Genomic DNA, 21,530 nt, shown 5'->3' on the forward strand with positions numbered 1-21,530 from the left:
TTGTAAGCATTTTTTTTATGATATAGAATGGAATAGAAATAATTTATTCGTTAGCACTCACAAATAGAAAATTATACAAAGCAGAGAAACATAAATAAAAAGAAAAAGTGCCACGAAATGGAGCAAAAGGCAAAAGAGCAGACGGATCACCATGGTAAGCGATTACCACCGCCCATGGACACCCGCAACACCAGAGGGGTTGTAAGTGCGTTACCGGCCTTTAAGATGGGAGTACGCTCTTTTCTTGAAGGTTTGAAGGTCGTATCGGTAAGCATACCTACATATCCCTATTCTAAGCTCTATACTTGATGTAGCACTTGGCGTGAAAACTTAACGTGGTCCGACTCTACTGTATATGTAGTTTACAGTTTTACACTTTGTTAAACTCGGCGGGAAACATTTGTACTTGTGACGTCATTGAAATCGTTCAAGTGAAGTTGAGCTACATAATGAAAACACGTTCTAACATACGGAACAAAACTTTCTGTATATATATAGTTTAATGAAAGTATTTTTATAAGGAATAAATTTGGACTAAATTAATTTACTTAATAACAATATTGAAATAATACTAATTTTAATAAAACTACATTTACCTTAATGACGTAACAGTTTAAAAGTAAGCTCGAATACTTTTTTTTTTACCTGGCAAAGTATTCAGTTGTGTTGTCAATGCTGTCAATGTCAATTGTCAAATTCCCAATCAATTTGGACGATATGCTGTTGTTTACATCAGTTTTAATTCAATAATAAACACAAATGATATCAGATTTTGCCAAAGAGAAGGTCTTCTGGACCAGAAAGATGAACCTCAAATTAGTAAAATACATACAGTGTAAACCCAACATCTGGAACCCGAAGCATCCCAAATACACTTCCGTCGAGCACAGGGACAAAACTTATGCAGAATTTGCAGAAAAATACGGCAATGAGTTCACAGGGCAGGCTGTGAAAGACCGATGGACGAATATTCGGTCTACTTTTGCTAATTATGTGCGGAAAATTACCGCCAGTCGGATGAAAGGCGACGGAGAGGCTAGTCTACGTAGAGTTTGTTTACGTCTTTAGATCTACTTTATCCCGACTGCTTTAGCTATTTATGATAGAATTTACGATTTAACACGATATTATAAATACGATAGTTTATGAGATGCTATGAAAATCGAAATATTTCCCAATCTTTTCAAGCATAATGATCAGTGAAGTGTACTTAGGCATAATTATTGATTGATTATGATGAATGAAGTGATTATACTGAACACAATTTCCACAGTCTAGTACCTGTTCAAGTAGGGTGTCATTTGAAAGAGCTTGCGTTGCATTCAAAACATTTTTTTTGTTATGATTCAAGCTTATCATAATGTGGAACATCATTTAGGAACTAAATAAGAAATAAATGTCTTTAAAAATCATGAATTTTACATTTCAGGAGTATAAAGTCAACTGGCCTCTATGGGAGCCCTGTCAGTTCTTAATGAAAGTGAACCGGAGAGCCAAAGCTGATACATCCACTAGTATTGCCGAGGAATTTGAAGATGATGTTGAGGAGAAAAAAGTATGATTCATTTGAATACTTGAAGTGGTACAGTAAGATAATGTTGAATCCTTCCTTGGTAGAGTTGTGGTCGAGCCGTTCCCGGTAACATTCCCCATACAAAATGGGGAATGTTACCGGGAACGGCACAACTCTATTCCTTGGACAAGAAAATAGGGCGCGTTGGGGTAGGATTGAAAGGGTTTTTCATGAGGGGTAAAACAAAAAATCGTCCGTATGCCGAAGCATTACGGGCGACTTCATCTTATCCCGCATGAAAAACCCGTTCAATCTTACCCCAACGCACCCTGCTTCCTTAGCCATTCTCAAAACTTCTCTTTTAACAAACACAAAATGATCAGGGACCGGACAACCCTTTCCGCGATAAAACCCTTTCAATGGGCGACACTTAAACACGGCTAACACATTGAAAGACTTTCCCTTTTGAACTGCAAGCCCATTCATACCCTAACCTTTGACTAACCCTTACCGAAAAGCTAACCAAAAATAAGGCTAGCTCTTAATAAGGGTTACCCTTATCTTTAAGCGCTTTTTATAAAGGTTTCCCTTTGCGTGAAAGAGACAGGATTAGTATATATCTACGGTAGTGTATGAAAAGGAAAGAAAATACGTGCCTAGTCAAAGAACGCCGCCGTCGCCGCCGACGATCGCTCGGATTCGAAGTAATGTGTGCTTTATGAACAAGGTAGACGACTTAAATTAGCACGCTTATATGCTAAAAGGGAAGCCCTTTATAAGGCTAACCCTTATAAGCAATATGCAAGGTATTGGTGAGCGAATGATAAGGGTTTTGTAAGGGTATTTGGGCTACCGATTACTCAAATGTGGTAGCTTTATATAAGGGTTTTTAAAAGCAAAACAAAGGGTTTCGTCTGGCAAAGGGTATGGTGAGTTAAGCCTTATGCAATACCCTTATAAAACCCCGATAAGGGATAGCGGGCCGGTCCCTGAAAATGATAACAGAATTTTATTTATGACTGTAATGTATTTGTTATGTATTTGTTTGGTATGTATTGATAATTAGTAAAAAATTAAGACATTCTTTATCATATTGATCATCATCATCTTCCTTGCGTTATCTCGGCATTTTGCCACGGCTCATGGGAGCCTGGGGTCCGCTTGACAACTAATCCTAAGAATTGACATAGGCACTAGTTTTTACGAAAGCGACTGCCATCTGACCTTCCAAGTTTCCAACCCAGAGGGGGAACTAGGCCTTGTTAGGATTAGTCTGGATTCCTCACGATGTTTTCCTTTACCAAAAAGCGACTGGTAAATATCAAATGATATTTCGTACATAAGTTCCGAAAAACTCATTGGTACGAGCCGGGGTTTGAACCCGCGACCTCCGGATTGAAAGTGGCACGCTCTTACGGCTACGCCACCAGCGCTTCTTTTCTTAATTATATTGATAATGTCTTTTATCATGTATGTCTCTGTTTTTCAGAATAACAGTGTAATCTCCACAAAAGAAGATGAATGGAGTAGCGATGACAATGATGCTGCCTCAGATAGTTCCGCTACAAACACAAACTGCACAGCTATAGCAAATAACTTAGTTACCGTGTTCAAGGGAGTCCGAAATGACGCCTTCGGTCTAGACAATTCTAGAAATGGAAAAATAGGCAGATCTGTGAATAGAAAACTTTCACAAATGAATTCTTACGATGCTGCTACGATGTCACATAAAATTATGGAAATATTATTGCTGTATGATGAGAATAACCCATTGAATCCAAATACATTAAAGTCTGATTATATGTAATGAAATGGTATTTTTATTTTAATGCTCCCTTTCATATATGACGGATGAATGTATCAAACCTTGTATAAATCCATACTATCTATCCCAAATCTATTCTCTCAATCTGTGTTTTTGAGTTCAGTAGCCTTGGTTTAGCCGTTAAATTTAGAGCCACCCCACACTAGCGTCTCCCGAGCGTTGGCGTCTAGTCCCAAGAGTAGAAAATATGGTCTAGTCAACTTTATACTTTATGGCTGCCATTTTTCATAGCGCTAACTAGGCGCCGAAGCTGAGATCATAATGCTATCTCTTTTACCCTTGTTAAGACCAACCAAGAGTGATTCGCCACTTAGTTTTGCGGTAAGTATAGTGTCGGGTGGCCCTTATATAGTCTGTCAAACAACTTTGGCAGTAGAAAGAGGCGCGAAATTCAAATTTTGTATGGGACGATAACCCTTCGCGCCTATATATTTTAAATTTGCCGCTCTTTTCTACTGACGGAAATGACTTAACAGACTATAGCTCATTAATAAAATCTGTTATGCGATTTTATTTTTAAAATTCATTTTTCAAGCCCCCGCGTTCCGGTTTCGTGACATGGGTGCGTTCTTGGTTTTGCCTACTCTGTGGTTGAACAGCTGAGCTTGACATTGACATGTCATGATGACCATGATGACACTGACGTTTTATTTCCTTGTAAACATAAAACAAATACTTCATTGTCTTCATTATTTTATTCATAAGTTTAAATACTTACGTTTGTGTAAAACTAATTTATTATGTTTACTATCAAAATCCCATCTTATTGTTCAGAGAGTGCCCAAAAAATAACAAATATTGACAGTGATCGCTTCAAGCAACTACTTAAAACAAAATGGGATGAAATTCACGATCAACCAGATGTTTTTCGCTACAAAGTTAACAAAATGAGAGAAATAATTGTGGATAATAGATACATACTACTGGTAACCATCTATTTTTTCGCGTATATTTAGATTTCAACATACATATATTTATTATGTATACTGTCCGCGCGCGAATTCCGTGCACGGCTGAGGAATGTTAGGTTGTTAGGAATGTTGGGCGTCATGGCCGAGTGGTGTCCTGGTGTCATTTTATACGTACGGGTGCGGCGCACACCCTCCCACTTCCTTGACCTCCGAATGCACGAAGTTGGCGCGCGGACAGTACCTACCATTTTTTTTTCTAGTTGAATCCTGACCGTGGATTCAAAAGAAGAGAGCCGGAGTTCATAGACAGTATCCACAAGCCATATAACCCTGATGAGTTCAATTTTAACAAAACATCAACAAAAGAACATTTATTTACTATGCATGAAAACAACAGTAAGTATTGCTGACCCTTTAATTGTCATAGTACTAAAATTTGTAACAAAATTCTGATTCTTCTGTTTGTCCTTTTCCTGCCTAATATTCTTCATAATAATAATAATATAATAAAGCCATTTATTCCGAACAATATAAGTTACAGTTGTTTTTTTTTTATTTATTTTTTTATAATATATCTCTCAGTTCGGTGTGCCGTAAGGCATAGGCCTCCTCCAACTGTCTCCATTGGGCTCTGTCTGCAGCAACCCTCATCCAGTATGGCCCCAGAGTCAGACGAATGTCATCTTTCCATCTTGTAATTGGATGTGCTTGCTTTCTAGTACAGCCTCTAGGGTACCATAGAGTAATCTGTTTGCTCCATTTTTCTATTGGGCAGCGTAGCATGTGGCCTGTCCAACCCCACTTTAGATGATCAATGCGAGCAAGTATGTCAGTAATCTTTGTTTTCTTTCTTATTTCTGAGTTTCTAATCTTATCCGATAGTTTGACCCCTAACATACTACGCTCCATTGCCCTTTGACACCTTGCAAGTGTCTCGCGATGGTTTTCGGTAAGAGACCAGGTCTCACAGCCATATGTTAGGCAAGGTAGAATGCAGGTATTGAATGTTTTCTTTTTAATGTTGATGCTTAAATCTTTGCTCTTCATAATTTCTTTAAGTGACCAATACTTTTTCCACCCGCTGGCTATTCTTTTATTTATTTCCTTGGACATCATATTCTCAACAGAGATGATTTGTCCCAAGTAAACATATTCGCGAACATATTCAAAACTGGTTCATAAAGGACATATTTATTTTTAAGGGTATGGAAGTTCTTTTAATAATGCTTGAGCAAGATAATAGTCAGTTGAGTAATAAAATAAAATTCAGGCTCAACTAAAAAAAAAAAAACATTTTATTAATGTCATTTTTTCCGTCTGTCTATCTGTCTGTCCGTCTGTCACCAGGCTGTATCTCGTGATCTGTGATAGCTAGACAGCTGAAATTTTCACAGATGATGTATTTCGGTTGCCGCTATAACAACAAATACTAAAAACAGAATAAAATAGAGATTTAAGTGGGGCTCTCATACAACAAACGTGATTTTTGACCGAAGTTAAGCAACGTCGGGCGGGGTCAGTACTTGGATGGGTGACTGTTTTTATAGTTATAATAATAATAATATAATATAATATTAGCCTTTATTTCAGACAAGTGTTTTGTAAGTACAATTTGTTAACATATATGTATATATATATATATATCTAATTTCCATCTGTATGCCTTTTGTAGGCAAAGGCCTCCCCTAACTCTTTCCATTTATCCCTATCTTTTGTTATTGTAGTCCAGCAACCTCCTGCTGCGCTTTAATAAATTCCTCTATGTAGGGTTACAGTTCTGGTTTTACTAAAAATCCTGTGCCATATTGGCCCGGTGTTACTCCTTTATAGTACATAAGAAAGCTGCCATGATCCTCTATATTTTCTCCTAGTCGTCTAACTTCACTAAGGCCCACAATGTCCCATTTTATGTTTGATAATGCTAGTTCTAGCTCGTTTAGACTTTCAGGAGTTCGAAGTGTTCTGGTGTTTAATGTACACACGTGTAGAAAGTTGTCTTTACTGGTTGTCTGTTTCGCTTGATTTTCTTTTTTTAGGGTTAGGGGGTATTGATCATTATCCCCTCGGGGACCAGCCGGCTTGGGGAATGTTGTTTTGGTTTGTTTGTTTGATAGTTCTGTATTAATATTTGGTTTTATTGATTTTCCGGTGGCCGGGGTTTATTAGTTTTTTGACTGGGAGTGAAATGTGTGGGTGATTTTAGTTTGTTTGGCAAGCTGATTGATTTTGTTTTGCTTCTCGGGATTGCTAAAGTTGCTTGGAGGTGTTGAGGGAGGTGATGATGGTAACCTTTTCCTTTTCTCCGTTTGCTGTTCGTTTTTTTCTTTTATTATAAGCTTGTCTTGTTTCAGGATGGCATATTTTCCTGCCTCTCGTGCTTCTATCAATTTTGGAATAAGTGCCTTTCTTTCTTCCATAATTTCTTTTGTAAAATCTTCAGTTATCTTTAAGTTTTTTGGGTATGATTTTCTATTTCTGAGTAATTCCATCTTTCGCCATTCCAATGTGAGCGTTATTTTAATTGGTCTGTGTTTTTTCTCAGTCTTTTTTCCTAACCTTTCAACTTTACTAACTTCCCACTTGTCCCACTCGGCGCCTTTCTGATTTTTGTCCGAGCTGTTCAGTACTTCCAAAACCATTTCCAATTTTTTATAGTTAATGGTACGGAACCCTTCGTGTGTGAGTCCGACTCGCACTTGGCCGGTTTTTTAAATCATAGTATTTTAGATACCTGTACTTATAAAATAATAAAGATATCAAATTGATATGTAACAGATTTTTCTTGTATTTAAAATTTAAAAAATATTTATTATCAAATCTTAATTAACCAATCTCAAGTTTCATTGCTTGATTATTATTTTTAGGTACAGACACACACCTACTCCTAGTAAATGTGAGTCCCATATCCCGGTACCACACTCTGCTGTGCCCGTCAGTCAATAAATGTCTGCCACAGGTTGTGACTGAAGACAGCATTAGATTGGTTTTAGACGTCAAGTTCTTGGCTCAGGATCGGTGAGTTAGGCAAGTAATTTAGGAAAATATATGAACAAATAGTAGGTAGATAATCTTTTAGTTGGTTTTAGTCAGTTTGTTTAGGAACAACAAATGAACTGGAAATAGTGTGGTAGAATATTAACCTAGTATACATTAGTTTAAATTTAAATAATACAACAAAATTGAAAAATTTCAGTAATAAATTAAATATTAACTATAATTTAACCCTTAAAATGGCAGTGACAATTTACGGCATTTAAACTTTGAAATTTGATCAATTAAAATAAAATCGAAATTCTAACAAGTCAAAAATTACGTATGCCACTTGAAAGGGTAAAGTCGCCAAAAGCGACTAAAAATAAAAGCGAGTGAAACTGTACTGATCTAAATATTTTCAAAGATAGATATAACTCCGTAATAGATAGATACAGTCTAAGGAAAAAACGTGCCTCGAAAATCAAGAAAATTTGATTCTCGTTCAGAGGGCGCTACTAGCTTTGGCCAACTGTCGTATAGATGGCGTTGACGGTTTCGTTTGTTATTTAACAATTTTAACGCATATCAGTGAAAGAACATGGGTCAAAATCATAAAAATAATTAATGCAAATAAAAAAAATCATTTATCCATATTTAAATACATTTTATCGTATTTTTATAAATCTTCATTTTTAGTTTTAAAGTGTGTCGACAGATGGCAGTGAATTTACTGGGGTTACAAAATTTACTATGGTAGTACCGCTCTAGTATAAGTTACTCTATGATATTTTGAAATATATCTCACGATAGTTTAATTTCTAATATAAGAAATAAAACTATGAAAACGGATTATATCGCGTATATTGAATTTATAATACATCCCGACGTTTCGAACTCTTTACAGCGTTCGTGGTCAACGGGTAATCCGTTTTCATAGTTTTATTTCATGAGTAACTATCGCGGTAACCGAAGACAATATTTCTAATATAAGTTTATTAATGTTTTTAATTGAATTGCAGTGATCTAAAAATTGGTTTCAACAGTCTCTGTGCTTTTGCTTCTGTGAACCACCTACACTATCACTTGATGTATGAACAGAATACACTTCATGTTGCAACTGATGTAAGTAAATCTTTCTTTATTTTTGATTAAATGTGGCGTTTTCAAGCAAAAGGTACCACATTGTCGCTTACCATAAGGATGAATTTTGCTCGTATCTTTATTTATACAAATAACCTGTCAGAGCGTCCTTATGGCAAGCGACAATGTGGTACCTTTTGCTTGAGAACATTACAAATTCAGTTTATGACCTTAATACAAATGTATTTGCGACTTGACAAACATCTACATTGCTATTTCATAGATTAAGGCACTTGCTTTTCAGATATAATATGATGTAATTGTGATCATTATGTTAACACACAACATTACCTACTAGAATAAGTTTATATCATTATTAATTACCTTTTTGGTTATACGCTTTTATTACTGACTGTACTGTAGTTTACGCCGTGAAATAATTGGATACGTCAAAATGGGTCATTTGAACTCAAACTCATGCGGTTTGCTAGTGGCTACCAAATAGTTTCGTTGTCCTTCCTCAAACTCCATGCGATTAGCTAAATAGTACTATATTATTGTATTGTAATTTACATAAAGTAGGTACATTACGCACTTGCCAAAATATTATATCGATACGACTAGGCATAGTAGGCATTAGAAGTTAGTTAAAGATTTTATTACATTGTTATTTTATGAGTTGCATGCCAAGAATTTTATAAAAGCGTCTTAATTAAAATTTACTTAATCAGTGAGTTCTTATTTTGTTACAGAAATGCACCCACATAAAAGGTCCTCTCTATTTAATAAATAATATAGTCCCAGCATTCTGTTTCCAAGTGACAAAAGAAACAAAAACCAAAGCAGTTAAACACATCTTTAAACTGGCTGAATATCTCGTATCAAAGTCCATAGGACATAATATATTAGTCACTGATGGGGAGCCTATGGTACTAGGGTGTAATAACGTGGTACCAGAGTGTAAGAATATGGTACCTCGGTGTAATGATATGGTAACAGGGTGTCAGAATGCGATACCAGACTGTAAGGAAGTAGTACCACGGTGTAATGATATGGTACCAGAGTGTCAGGATAGTGAGGTGGTGAGAGTACTGGTGACGCCAAGATTGAGCACTGCCGGTGTTAAAATGTTGACGTCGTTCAATGTGGCTGTTTTGGAGCTGAGCGGATGGTTTCCTGTGTACGGTAAGTAATTATCTTATCTTAAACTTATCTGAAGTTTAAGTCTTTGTCCGCCGAAAACGTAATCTGACGCGCGCGGCAACAGCCCAATATGGATCTTCGTGCATTGCGACAAGGTTCTTAATGACGCGCCGCGCAAGGAGGCGTGGAGTTCAAAAGGTTAATGAAAATAGCAAAGAATGTAGACAAAACAACTTACCTTAATTAGGTAGGTAACTTACGAAGTAGTTTGTACCGTATTTTAAAGAAATAATATGGTTCATCATCATCAACCATTTATACACTTAAACCTTGCAAATACAATTTTTTTTGCATGAAATGTCTTTTCATGTTTCTTATTTCATTAAAAATGAACTGTTAAAATGAAGGCGGTTAATTATTAAGTTATGTGTCAAATGGTATACCTATTTCTAATCATTTTTTGTAATTTCTAGAAAACACCGTTTCGGTAGTTATATATGTATAGCTATTAGCTACTCTATGCAAAATATACGCGGTTAACTGTTAACGTAATTATGATGGCGTTAAAATAACATTTCAAATGAAAAGAATGATGAATGATGTAGGGTAAAACAACCTTTTATAAGCACTCACTATTCTATTTTTGTCACCTCTTTATACCAATTTCAGTTTTTGAAGTAAAACTTCTTTAGGAGCGACTAGAGGGTAACTCAGATTTTTTTCTGACGGAAGTAACGCTCAGTAGTGACCTAGTGACACACGCACAATAGGACACACGTCAAAGTGCCAACATAGCGATAAACGTCATCGTCAAAGAAGTTTTACTGTATTGGTAAAATGGTTAAGTTGATTTTACGCCTACGATTGGTGGGTGTACTCATCAAATTCTGACTACACAACAAACCTTATTCAGTCATAATGCGGTTTAAAATTACGAACTATATGATATGTAAAATAATATTATAATCGAATTAAAAAGTTCATATTTACGTAGGTATATGATATCATAATGAATTTATTATGAATTCTTAATTTTAAATAACTAATGACAGAGAGAAGAACAGGCGAACCCCTGTGGCTCCACCGTTATGAATAATTTCCAAAAACTGGATCTATAAAAAAATCCATATAGCTATCGAACCTGCTCACAAAATCCATATAGCTATCGAACTAGCTCACAAAATCCATATAGCTATCGAACCTGCTCACAAAATCCATATAGCTATCGAACCTGCTCACAAAATCCATATAGCTCTCGAACCTGCTCACAAAATCCATATAGCTATCGAACCAGCTCACAAAATCCATATAGCTATCGAACCTGCTCACAAAATCCATATAGCTATCGAACCAGCTCACAAAATCCATATAGCTATCGAACCAGCTCTCAAAATCCATATAGCTATCGAACCTGCTCACAAAATTTCACGAGAATCGGTTGAGAACTGCGACCTGTAGAGGAAACCAGCCGGACAAACATACGAAAGCGGTTTTGCCCAAGCTGAAACGGAGACCTTAGCTGTAGCTCAGTCATTTATTAATTTTTGTTTCAGATGCTGAGTATTTCGATACGTTCAGTGCGGCAGATTTAGAAAAGGAATTGAGTAAATGGAAGTTACCTAATTTTGACGAATTATGTGATGAAGTTAAATCATTGTATTAATTGTATGTGATACCTACGTGTTATTTATGTCTTTATTATACCCAAGGCTAAGTAAAAGATAATTAATTTTAAATATTTTCCTTCCAACACACATAAAGAGGTACATTTGGAATAGTGGCATACCAAAGATAACTCCACAAATAGCAACAAATAATTCTTATCACCTTTGATAACTGAAATAAAACAAGTAAAACTTTTTTTCAGTTTTAAAAGTTTTCAGTAAACTAAAAAGCCTGATCAGGAATATATGATCACACATCACGCGCTATGTTGCGGAATTTCTTGTTCTTCTTATCGTGCCATATCCTATTGGATGTCGGCGATCATCATGCGAAAGTCTTCTCTACTCTTTGCCGTTCTAGAAAGAGTGGCGGCGTCCTTGGTACCGGTACCGGTCCAATCCCTAATATTGTTACTCCATGTTGTTCTAGGTCTTCCTGTACCTCTTTTACCTTCTATTATTCTTCTCAATATTTGGTACATATAGTCGGACGGTTTTAACATGTCGGAATCCACTTAAAGGATTACCTACCGATGAATGGCATTGTTGTCTTTTGTTAAGCCCAACCGCTAATTGGCTGTGCAAAATGGAATGCAATAACAACAAAAGATTCCATACAGATAACAACCTTATCGCTTGAAGAATATAGTTAAAATTGCAATAGCAGGTACACGATATAGAACCTTTTGGAAATTAAACATGAAAATACCACCAGGAGTCGTAGCACGGTACGCTTATCACCGTGCCTGTCACGTTCTAACAAGTATGTGAGTGCGAAAGTGACGGACTTAGTGATAGGGGAAACCATGCTGCGCGGGCAGGTGTGGAATTTTGTTAGTCAGGTACAGGATGCTATATAATATCGAGTACCTGCTATTGCAATTTTAACTAGGTATATTCTTCAAGCGATAAGGTTGTTATCTGTATGGAATCTTTTGTTGTTATTGCATTCCATTTTGCACAGCCAATTAGCGGTTGGGCTTAACAAAAGACAACAATACCATTCATCGGTAGTTAATCCTTCAAGTAGATTCCGACGTGAGTATTATATTCTTTGATTCCGACATTTTAAAACCGTCCGACTATATTTACTATTTGCGGAATTTCACTGGAACTATTTTTTTCATATTATAACTATCAGCCTATACTATACATGAGAATAAAAGCGTCCTCTTCCCTCTTGACAATAAAATCGTGCTTCGAATTCGACAGCTCATGTAGATGGCGCTGTGCCCTTACATAGATACGGTAACTCTAGTTGTCAATAGTTGATGTTTGACAACCCAGTAACAATATAACATATAATAACAACATCCGCTTAGCTGTCAGTGTCAAAGTGACGTTTTTGGTTAAGAAAATGTCACTTTTGACACTGACAGTCAAAATCCATAACTAATCCAGACCGCCGAACACCGAAAATCCGCAAATTGCGGACATCTTTCTCTTCTACTCCAATTAAGGCGTAATGAGAGTGATAGAGAAAGATGTGAAAAGAGAGAGATAAAACTGTGGTGTTCGCTGATCTAGTTCATAACTTGTTATTAAAATCTTGCCTGTATGAATAATGCCATAAATGACTAACCCAAAGACTTATTGCATACAGATAAGATAAGGTCTAATCGGTGTTGGTCAGTAAAATGTGTTGTTGTATGTGTGTTATGTCTATAGTGTCGGTGATAACAATTTAACGATTTGTGCATTTTTTGTAAAATAGCAATGTTTACCTACGTTTAAAATCTCCACATATTCTTAAGAGGAAAGGGGACAGCCGTTTCTTCATACAAACCTAGTCTCCATTTTCCTCTCTGGATTGACATTATGGAAATTTTTTTATTTTTATAATTTGATGTATATTAACCATAGCTATGCCGCTGCGTTTGACTTTTATTAGATTTTTTGATTATTGTAAAAATTAGGACCGAAAAACAGATTTCATACAAATTATTAAATGCTCCTAACTCTTATAATAATTACAAAATTCGAAAAAAATCCAACGTACGGGCATAGCTGTGGTTGATATACAACAAAATATTTTCAATAATGTTAATATCCAGAGAGGAAAATAGGGACTACGTTTGTATGAAAAGGCGATTTCGTGCGGGTCCTCTACTTTCGTCTTAACATTTTAAGAGTTATGTATAGACTATTTTGTCTTTTTGTTTGTTTATGAGTAATTAATTTTGTCATGTTCTTTTACCACAGAAAGTTGATGGTTATAGTTTATTAACTAGGCACTGGTATATAATTTATGTTTATAACTATAATATTGTCTTCGGTTACCGCGATAGTTACTCATAAAATAAAACTATGAAAACGGATTATATTGCGTATATTGAATTTATAATACATCCCGACGTTTCGAACCATTTTCAGCGCTCGTGGTCAACGGGTGACGGCGGTCGGGATGTATTATAAATTCAATATATGCGATATAATCCGTTTTTATAGTTTTATTTATGTTTATGATGAGCAGCTTGAATATAAAGATTATAAAGTATCCATGTTGTGACATTGAAATTTTCAATGGCATGAATATCAAATGGCACTCAGACCGGTTTCGTACACCTCTGCTCCGACGGATTATTACAGAATGTTTAATTTTGTCGTTGCGTTTACCAAATCGTGTGCGAGATTTAAATCAAATGAATTAATACCTTCTGTGTTTTGTGGCTAGGTAACTATTTGTCAATCAAAAATCGAGCACATAACAGCTTTTAAAAGCGCAACGACAATACTACTTTATACGTCGTTTTACGACGCGGCACTATTTATAAACTAAGTCGCGTACGTCAGCTCCCTCAATTATATAATAACATGAATCATGCTAGTTGTAGCCGTACAAGCCCAATATCAAAGGAAAACCGCAAATCGATGTACAGGTTAGCCGTTTGGTTAAAACTAAATTTTGATCCGCAGTTCCTAAAAAAAATTCCCTTAGGAGGGGAGTGCTGAAACTTTTTTTTTGTATGGAAAAATTTTTTTTTTCTAAAATCTCGTGTGTGGTATCATACGAAAGGGCTTTTTGAGGCGATACCACAAATGATACTTGATATCCTATCTAACCCCAAGAAAGCCATTTTTAAAAATAATTTCATGTAGTATTTCTTTTTTAATTTTCAATATTACAAAGTGACACAGTTCTACTTCAATACCTATTTTACGAGACTTATGTAACTGTACTGCAGATACGGTACATATTAATCATAAAATGATACGTAATATCCATATAGCCAACGGCAATACCTCTTTAACCCTTTAATTGTGCTTTTTCATTAGTTGGTATAGTATGTTTAGTTTTGGACACAAAATATCAATGTTGAGCTCTTTCAGATACGGTATACCCAACTGATTTTTTTATACAATATACCACAAATGATAATATCTTGATATCTAATTCCAAGAAAGCAATTTTGAAAATAATTTCATTTACTAGTATGTTTTTTAAATATTTTTTATGTGTATAATTTTTCAATATTACAAAGTGACACAGTTCTAATGGAATTGTATTGAACTGTGCTGTTTTGTTTATTATTGGTGTTATCTAAGTGATGATTACGATCAGAGCAGTGGGGATGGAAGAGAAGACCTGACCTTTCATTAGAGCCTAATTAAATAAATAAATATTATTATAGCACATTTTTACACAGATTGACTAAGTCCCACGGTAAGCCTAAGGAGGCTTGTGTAATGGGTACTCAGACAACGATATATATAATATATAAATACATAGAAAACACCCATGACTCAGGAACAAATATCTGTGCTCATCACACAAATAAATGCCCTTACCGGGATTCGAACCCAGGACCATCGGCTTCACAGGCAGGGTCACTACCCACTAGGCCAAACCGGTCGTCTAATTGGATTGAACTAGACTGTTTATGGCATGCAGTTAACCCCAAACCCCAACTTGAGCCCAAACTTGGTATGTTTTGAATTTTTTTGTTTTTATTTATGAAAAATGGCTGAAATGTAATGATGTGGTATATTTTTAGAATCGCATCAAAAAGCCCTTTCGTATGGTACCACACACGATAGGTTTTTGAAAAAACAAATTTTATTTGCATTCGAAAACAATGTTTCAACGTAAGGAATTTTTTTTAGGAACTGCGGGTTAAAAAAATTGTTTTGACCTCCAGTATGCGTGTATCAAACGGCTAATCTGTACATCGATTTACGGTTTTTTTATGCGAACAGCTTACACTATACGTGTTTACAATGTCTGGTTCACTGCTTCCTTGACCCCGCTCTATAATAAATTACGTCCTCCCGGCATCATTCGTTTCAGTGTGCGACATACACGCGCGGCGCCATGAGGCTCCCGGTTTTATTTTTGTTTACAATCGTTCTCATACAATACGGTGATTGCCAGAGCACGTGGTTCTCACATATCGTCGGTAAATTTAACAACAAAACTACACAGCTGAAGAATTATGTGCAGGACAAAGGACGCGGTATCATTAATCACGTTGGTAGTGTGCAAAATAAAGTGACTTCTTATTTTAAACCGGCTCACGGAAGGAGTTTGGACGTGACAACAGAAGATCAGATTAAAGGCAGGTTTCAAATTTACTTAAATGAAGCGGAAATGTATGACTCTAAATTGTTTGACGTCATTGCTCCAGCGAATATGAAATATAATTGCACGCCCGATGATCCAACGATTTATATGACGACGCCTCAATTAATAGCCCTTCATGGATACCCCGCCGAGTCCCATGTGGTCATTACTGACGACGGATACATCCTCACGCTGCACAGAATTCCTCATGCCAAAGTGGGTAATGGGAGCAACCGTATTGAAATTCCTCGAAAAACTGTTCTTTTGCATCACGGTTTACTTGGCAGCTCTGCAGACTGGGTAATGGCGGGCCCAGAAAAAGGTCTGGCATATGTTTTGTCTAACGCCGGATATGATGTTTGGCTGGCGAATGTCAGAGGGAACACATATTCGAGAGCTCATATATCTTTAAATTCAGACCGCCGGGCATTTTGGAACTTTACATTCCACGAGGTCAGTCAGCACGACTTGCCAGCTGTGATCGATTACATAATGGAGACCAAAGGATTGGACGCGAAGCTCAATTATATTGGACATTCAATGGGCACGACAGTTTTATTCGCTTTGCTGTCAACTAAAACCCATTACAATAAAGTTTTAAGAGCAGGCTATGCACTCGCGCCTGTGGCTTACATGACGGAGATTAAAAGTCCGATAAGACTGCTGGCCAGATTCGCCGATGACATTGAATATTTGCTAAATCTTCTTGGCCAGAATGAGTTTCTGCCGCAGAATGCTGTCTTGCGATGGCTGTCGAAGCACGCTTGCGAAATAAGTCACATCGAAGAAGCTATTTGTGAAAATTCCATGTTTATGCTTTGCGGGTTTGATGAGAAGCAATTCAACAGGACGCTATTACCCCTCATTTTGAGCCACGTCCCAGCTGGGGCTTCAACGAGAACTCTTATCCACTACGCCCAAGAGATTCGCAATAAAGGCCAATTCCAAATGTTTGACTTTGGCAAGGAAGGAAATAAGAGACAGTACGGGACCCCAACGCCTCCTCAGTATCCTCTTGAGAAGATCACCCTGCCAATCGCCCTACTAGGTGCGCAGAACGATTGGCTAGCCAGCACCGCCGATGTCACCAAACTATATCAGCAACTACCTAACCCCATTGAGAACTACGTAGTGCCTTTGGAAGAGTTCAATCATATTGATTTTCTGTATGCAATTGATGCGCCGAAGCTAGTGTACAACAAGTTATTAGATCTTTTAGAAAAAGGAGGTAGTAAATATGAAAACGTAGACGTAGAAATCATAACTAATGAAATTAATGAACTTCATTAGTAGAGCTTGCAATATCGGATGGTTCCCAATTCCGGAACCGATTTTCGATATTGGGTTACAATTCCGGAATTCCGGAACTGGTTCCAGATTCCAAAAGTAGGATTTATCATGTTATTATTAGATTTTTTAACAAAAAATGTAAAATTATGATACTTTGTTTTGTTTATCAAAGGAAGTACTTATTGTTTTAGAGGAAATTAATTGAAGTATGTTTCATCCAGAAATTTCAACAAATTGAGTTGTGCCGTCTTTTCACCGCTTATTTTAGCACCTTGTTACTATGGTCACTTATTCATTTATTTTATATGATACGGCGTATTTATATGGGAAAACTGCGGTTGTTAGCAAACCATTCTAATTTTATATACTTAATATTTAAATAAAACTGCTTCCTATTCTTACTATTATCTTCCTAGCCTAGAGTTAGACCAAGAAAAGTTTGCAACGATTTTGATGACATACGCTGTGCAAGTGTTATGTATACGTAATAATGTCTTAGAAGTTTGACGTTTAAAATAACACTTGCACTGCGTGTGCTATCAAAATTGGTTCAGACTTTTCTTGGTCTAACTCTAGTAGGTAGTGGTTCTATTTACTAAGTTTAAGGTCTTAGGCTCCTATTTCTGTAAGGGCATTTATTCGTGTGTGTATCTAATATTTTGCTTTTGACTTGTGATTGTGTTCTATGTATTTAAATATTTAACTGTTACTTATCTATATTCAATCCAATTCATCATTCTGTATTATCTGTAGCGCCAACAACGCAAGCCATATTGAGATTTTTGTAATATTGTCCCTGTGTACCACCATAACATTTATGTAGTATGGGCCATGGGGCATTCTAATAATGTATGTATTTTAATTAAGATAGGTTTTTTTTAAATAAGTAGTTGTATTTATATTTGTAGTTTATTTGTAACTCCTTAAACTGAAGAATAAATATTTATTTTCATGTCATGTCATAATAAACCAAATCGGTTAAATTATTAAAATTAATTTATCAACGTTTCGGTACGGCTTAATGAGAAAAAGGCGGATGATGAATTCTCCCAGATTTGTAATAAAGAGTACAATATAACTATGACAGCTCATATGGCCCTTCTAGCATGGAGACTGTATAAAGGAGCCAAATCTCTATGTATGAAAAGTGTCCATCAAAAAACAGTAATTAGGCGGCGCCACCATACACCGAAATACTACCAAAAACAACCTACGTACTTTGGTCGGGTTATTTGTTGCCTTATATGGTTCATGTTATACTCATGTCCCAGAGCCTAACTAGCGCCACCGGAGAGATTAGGAACTATTATTTAAAGCTTAACGCGGTCACTTTTACAACAATTCTGCCATAAGAGATTGCGATCCTTTCTATACCATCCATACCCTCTAGTGTTGCCTCCCATATAAAAAAAGAATAGACGTAATGCGAAACAGTGCTTTGCATTCATCGACGTTACGCTTTTCAAGTTTTTTTTTCTAGTTCCTAATCCTAATCCAGAATATCACATGTACTTCTACAGGATCCGAAACCGTTGATAGAGAAAACCCCTTTCTGAATTGATAATGAAATATTCAAAAATTTATAATTTCAATTCAAAAATGTCACTTAGGTATGTAGGGTTATGGCCATGTAAATGTAGCGCTTAACTTTAGCAAACTTATGAAAAGCAAAATCAAAAAAAAAATGATTAGGCACGTTAATGCATTCTGCTAGTCTTCCTACTTTTGTTAGTAACGACGTATTAAAATCCGTAAAAAATAAATGTACTTTAAATCCGGTACCAAATTGCTAATTTCACGCAGACGAAGTCGCGGGTAAAAGCTAGTGACTTCATAAGTTCGACCGCATTTTAAAGAAAGAATATGTTTGATTTCAACTATTAAATTTATACACCTACCTTGTACATATTTGCATTAATGTTTGCTTGAAATGTTTTTTATTTTGTTTTTCATATTTCATTAAAAACAAACTTATGGACGGTATAGAAAGGACGACAATCTCTTATGGCAGAACCAAAGAGTAAAGTAAGTATATGGCAGAACTATTGCAAAAGTGACCAGCTTTCAGCTGTAAATAGGTGGCGCTAGGTAGGCTCTAGGACATGAGTATGACATGTACCATAGAAGGCAACAAATGACCCGACCAAATTACGTAGGTTGTTTTTGGTATTATTTCGGTATATGGTGGCGCCGCCTAATTACTGTTTTTTTATGGACACTTCATACATAGAGATTGTGCTCCTTTATATAGTCTCCATGAACAAACTGTTAAAATTATTAAGTCATGCGTCAATTGACTATTTGTATAATTTTTTTAGCATTTCTAGTAAACACCGTTTCGGTAGTTATATACCTACACCGTGTTTTTAGGGTTCCGTACCCAAAGGTTAAAATGGGACCCTATTACTAAGACTCCGCTGTCTGTCTGTCTGTCTGTCCGTCCGTCTGTCACCAGGCTGTATCTCATGAACCGTGATAGCTAGACAGCTAAAATTTTCACGAATGATGTATTTCTGTTGCCGCTATAACAACAAATACTAAAAACAGAATAAAATTAATATTAAAGTGCCCATACAACAAACATAATTTTTTTTTCTTCTACTAAAGGGGCCCACTTTGTTCGGAACTGTCAAATTTTTGTTATAACTGACAGGCCGATATCCTCCGGCGGACTGGTAGTCAGTGGGCCCCTTTAGACGGGCGCGGGTACCGTATGATCCACTACGTCATCAGATACAAGGATAAGCCCCATGGCACACGTTCATATAAGTGATGCTAAGTTTGGAAAAAATTGTTAAAAAAATTTGAATTGGCCGAACGAAAGCGCGAAAAAAAGGACCACTGCCGGTTACAAAAAAAAGTTAAAACGTCATCTGATACAAAGATAAGTGGTGGCAACAGATAGGAAATTATATGTAGCTTCAGAGACCACTCTCCTGCCAGCTCGCGTACGTCAGCTCCCTGAACTATTAGACGAATCATTCGTGTTTACAAAATCGGGTTCACTGCTTCCTTGACCCCGCTCAACAGAACGTCCCAAAACTATGGGATATGAAGGGAAAGCACCTTAAATATCGTAGATAGGATATTTTGCTGAAAGAGGATTTTATGTTATTTTTAAAAGTCAGCAATACTGCATTCAAAGATTCTCAATAAATTACTTGCTTTGTCTGGGAATCGAACCGCCTTAAATGTGAAAAAAAAATCACCCGTATTTTTACGTGGCCAATCGAAAGAATGGACAAAAAATATTAATTCTTCTTAAGTAACATAGTATCTTAAAAGAAAGGAATAAGGTAAAATGTTTAATTCAAATTTCAAGAATAATTATTTATTGCCGACAACGACGTTCGAAAAATAACGATATTATCATTATGATAATATCATATCATTCCACAGATACCATTCATTATTCGCAAATAAGTACCCACTTAAATGACTTCCTAGGATAGTTTTTCTAAAAAAATTAAATGATAAAACTTTGTATTTGAGCATTTAATTTATTTATTTACAAAAAATACTCAATTGACTTCGGCAGTTTCAAGTATGTTTTTATAATTTGATTAAAATAATTACTATTAAAAAAAATTAAATTAAAAAGCTTTTATTTCGGATTAATTACATCCATAGAATTACATATTATTTGAATTAAAATTAAAACAATTAAATTAATGTTAAACTTAAAACTAACTTAAACTAAACATATTTTAAAGAAATTACTTTTTAAAATCTGCACGTGGCGCGTGCGATTTCGCCCAGTGGCCAAATATCGGGCTGTCATATGCCCCTGCGACCGCACTCAGGAGCCCGTTGGTGCTGCCGCGCGCACGGCGCATCAGGGACGCGACGCGTTTGCGCATAATGGCATGGAAATCATCCGTGTGTGCCTCCGCGAACATCCCAGAAGCACTGCAGTACCGCGGCAGCCCCATCAGCATCCTGAACGCGTTATTGTAGAGGACGCGCAGCGCACTATAAGCTTTCTTCGTGCAGTTGATCCACAGGCTGCAAGTGTAAAAAGTTTGGCAATATGATTTGAACAAGGTTAACTTAACACTTGTTGTGCATTTTGCAAACCTGCGGATCAACATGTTGCTTCTCACTGATAGTGCCCTGCGCTCCCTCTCCACGTCCACGTCATCATTTTGAGACGCAGTGGCCCAATGCCCCAGGTACTTAAACTGTGTTACTAATTTCAACTGAACGCCCCCTAACATGACTGGTGGTACTATGCTGTATGTTTTTGTGCCGGCTTTGAATATCAGTAACTCATGCAGTCTTATTAGAATTGTACCTGAGGCCGTGTGCCTCTGCGTATCTTTCACATATGGCCAGTAGCTTATTAAGTGCGCAAATCGAAGGGCTAAGTACCACCATATCATCAGCGTAGCTGATGTTATTGAAGCACCGCCCTCCGACCTACTATGTTTTTAATTTTTAACAAGCAGAAACGTCTGCGATCGATGCTATTAAGCTTAGAATAAATTTAAAAGTTGAAAAATTACTGCCTTGGGTGAGACATGAACTCACGGCCTCTGGATAGATAATCCAGCGCTCTGCAAACTGAGCC

The 21,530-nt window shown here is 36.5% G+C and overlaps 4 protein-coding genes across 4 annotated transcripts; 3 read left to right on the forward strand and 1 right to left on the reverse strand.

Moving 5' to 3' along the window:
- Nucleotides 1-699: 699 nt before the first annotated feature.
- On the forward strand, nucleotides 700-3,325 carry LOC134747278 (uncharacterized). Its single transcript, XM_063681899.1, has 3 exons — nucleotides 700-1,035; nucleotides 1,430-1,555; nucleotides 3,003-3,325. Exons 1-3 carry the CDS (start codon nucleotides 760-762, stop codon nucleotides 3,318-3,320), a joined length of 720 nt encoding a protein of 239 aa, XP_063537969.1. The 5' UTR covers nucleotides 700-759; the 3' UTR covers nucleotides 3,321-3,325.
- Nucleotides 3,326-4,009: 684 nt separating this feature from the next.
- Nucleotides 4,010-11,160, forward strand: LOC134747269 (GDP-D-glucose phosphorylase 1). The gene is made up of 6 exons (XM_063681886.1): nucleotides 4,010-4,264; nucleotides 4,510-4,645; nucleotides 7,114-7,264; nucleotides 8,242-8,344; nucleotides 9,055-9,487; nucleotides 10,999-11,160. The coding sequence occupies exons 1-6, from the start codon at nucleotides 4,079-4,081 to the stop codon at nucleotides 11,106-11,108; spliced, it is 1,119 nt and encodes a 372-aa protein (XP_063537956.1). The 5' UTR covers nucleotides 4,010-4,078; the 3' UTR covers nucleotides 11,109-11,160.
- Nucleotides 11,161-15,347: 4,187 nt separating this feature from the next.
- LOC134747238 (lipase 3-like) lies at nucleotides 15,348-17,912 on the forward strand. The gene is made up of 2 exons (XM_063681843.1): nucleotides 15,348-17,166; nucleotides 17,200-17,912. Exon 1 carries the CDS (start codon nucleotides 15,422-15,424, stop codon nucleotides 16,958-16,960), a length of 1,539 nt encoding a protein of 512 aa, XP_063537913.1. The 5' UTR covers nucleotides 15,348-15,421; the 3' UTR covers nucleotides 16,961-17,166; nucleotides 17,200-17,912.
- Nucleotides 17,913-20,676: 2,764 nt separating this feature from the next.
- Nucleotides 20,677-21,177, reverse strand: LOC134747170 (uncharacterized). The gene is made up of 2 exons (XM_063681750.1): nucleotides 21,038-21,177; nucleotides 20,677-20,965 (listed from the first exon to the last, which is right to left on the reverse strand). The coding sequence occupies exons 1-2, from the start codon at nucleotides 21,175-21,177 to the stop codon at nucleotides 20,677-20,679; spliced, it is 429 nt and encodes a 142-aa protein (XP_063537820.1).
- Nucleotides 21,178-21,530: the final 353 nt, after the last annotated feature.

Source organism: Cydia strobilella, chromosome 14 (assembly GCF_947568885.1).
Source record: "Cydia strobilella chromosome 14, ilCydStro3.1, whole genome shotgun sequence".
Classification (NCBI taxonomy): Eukaryota; Metazoa; Arthropoda; class Insecta; order Lepidoptera; family Tortricidae; genus Cydia; species Cydia strobilella.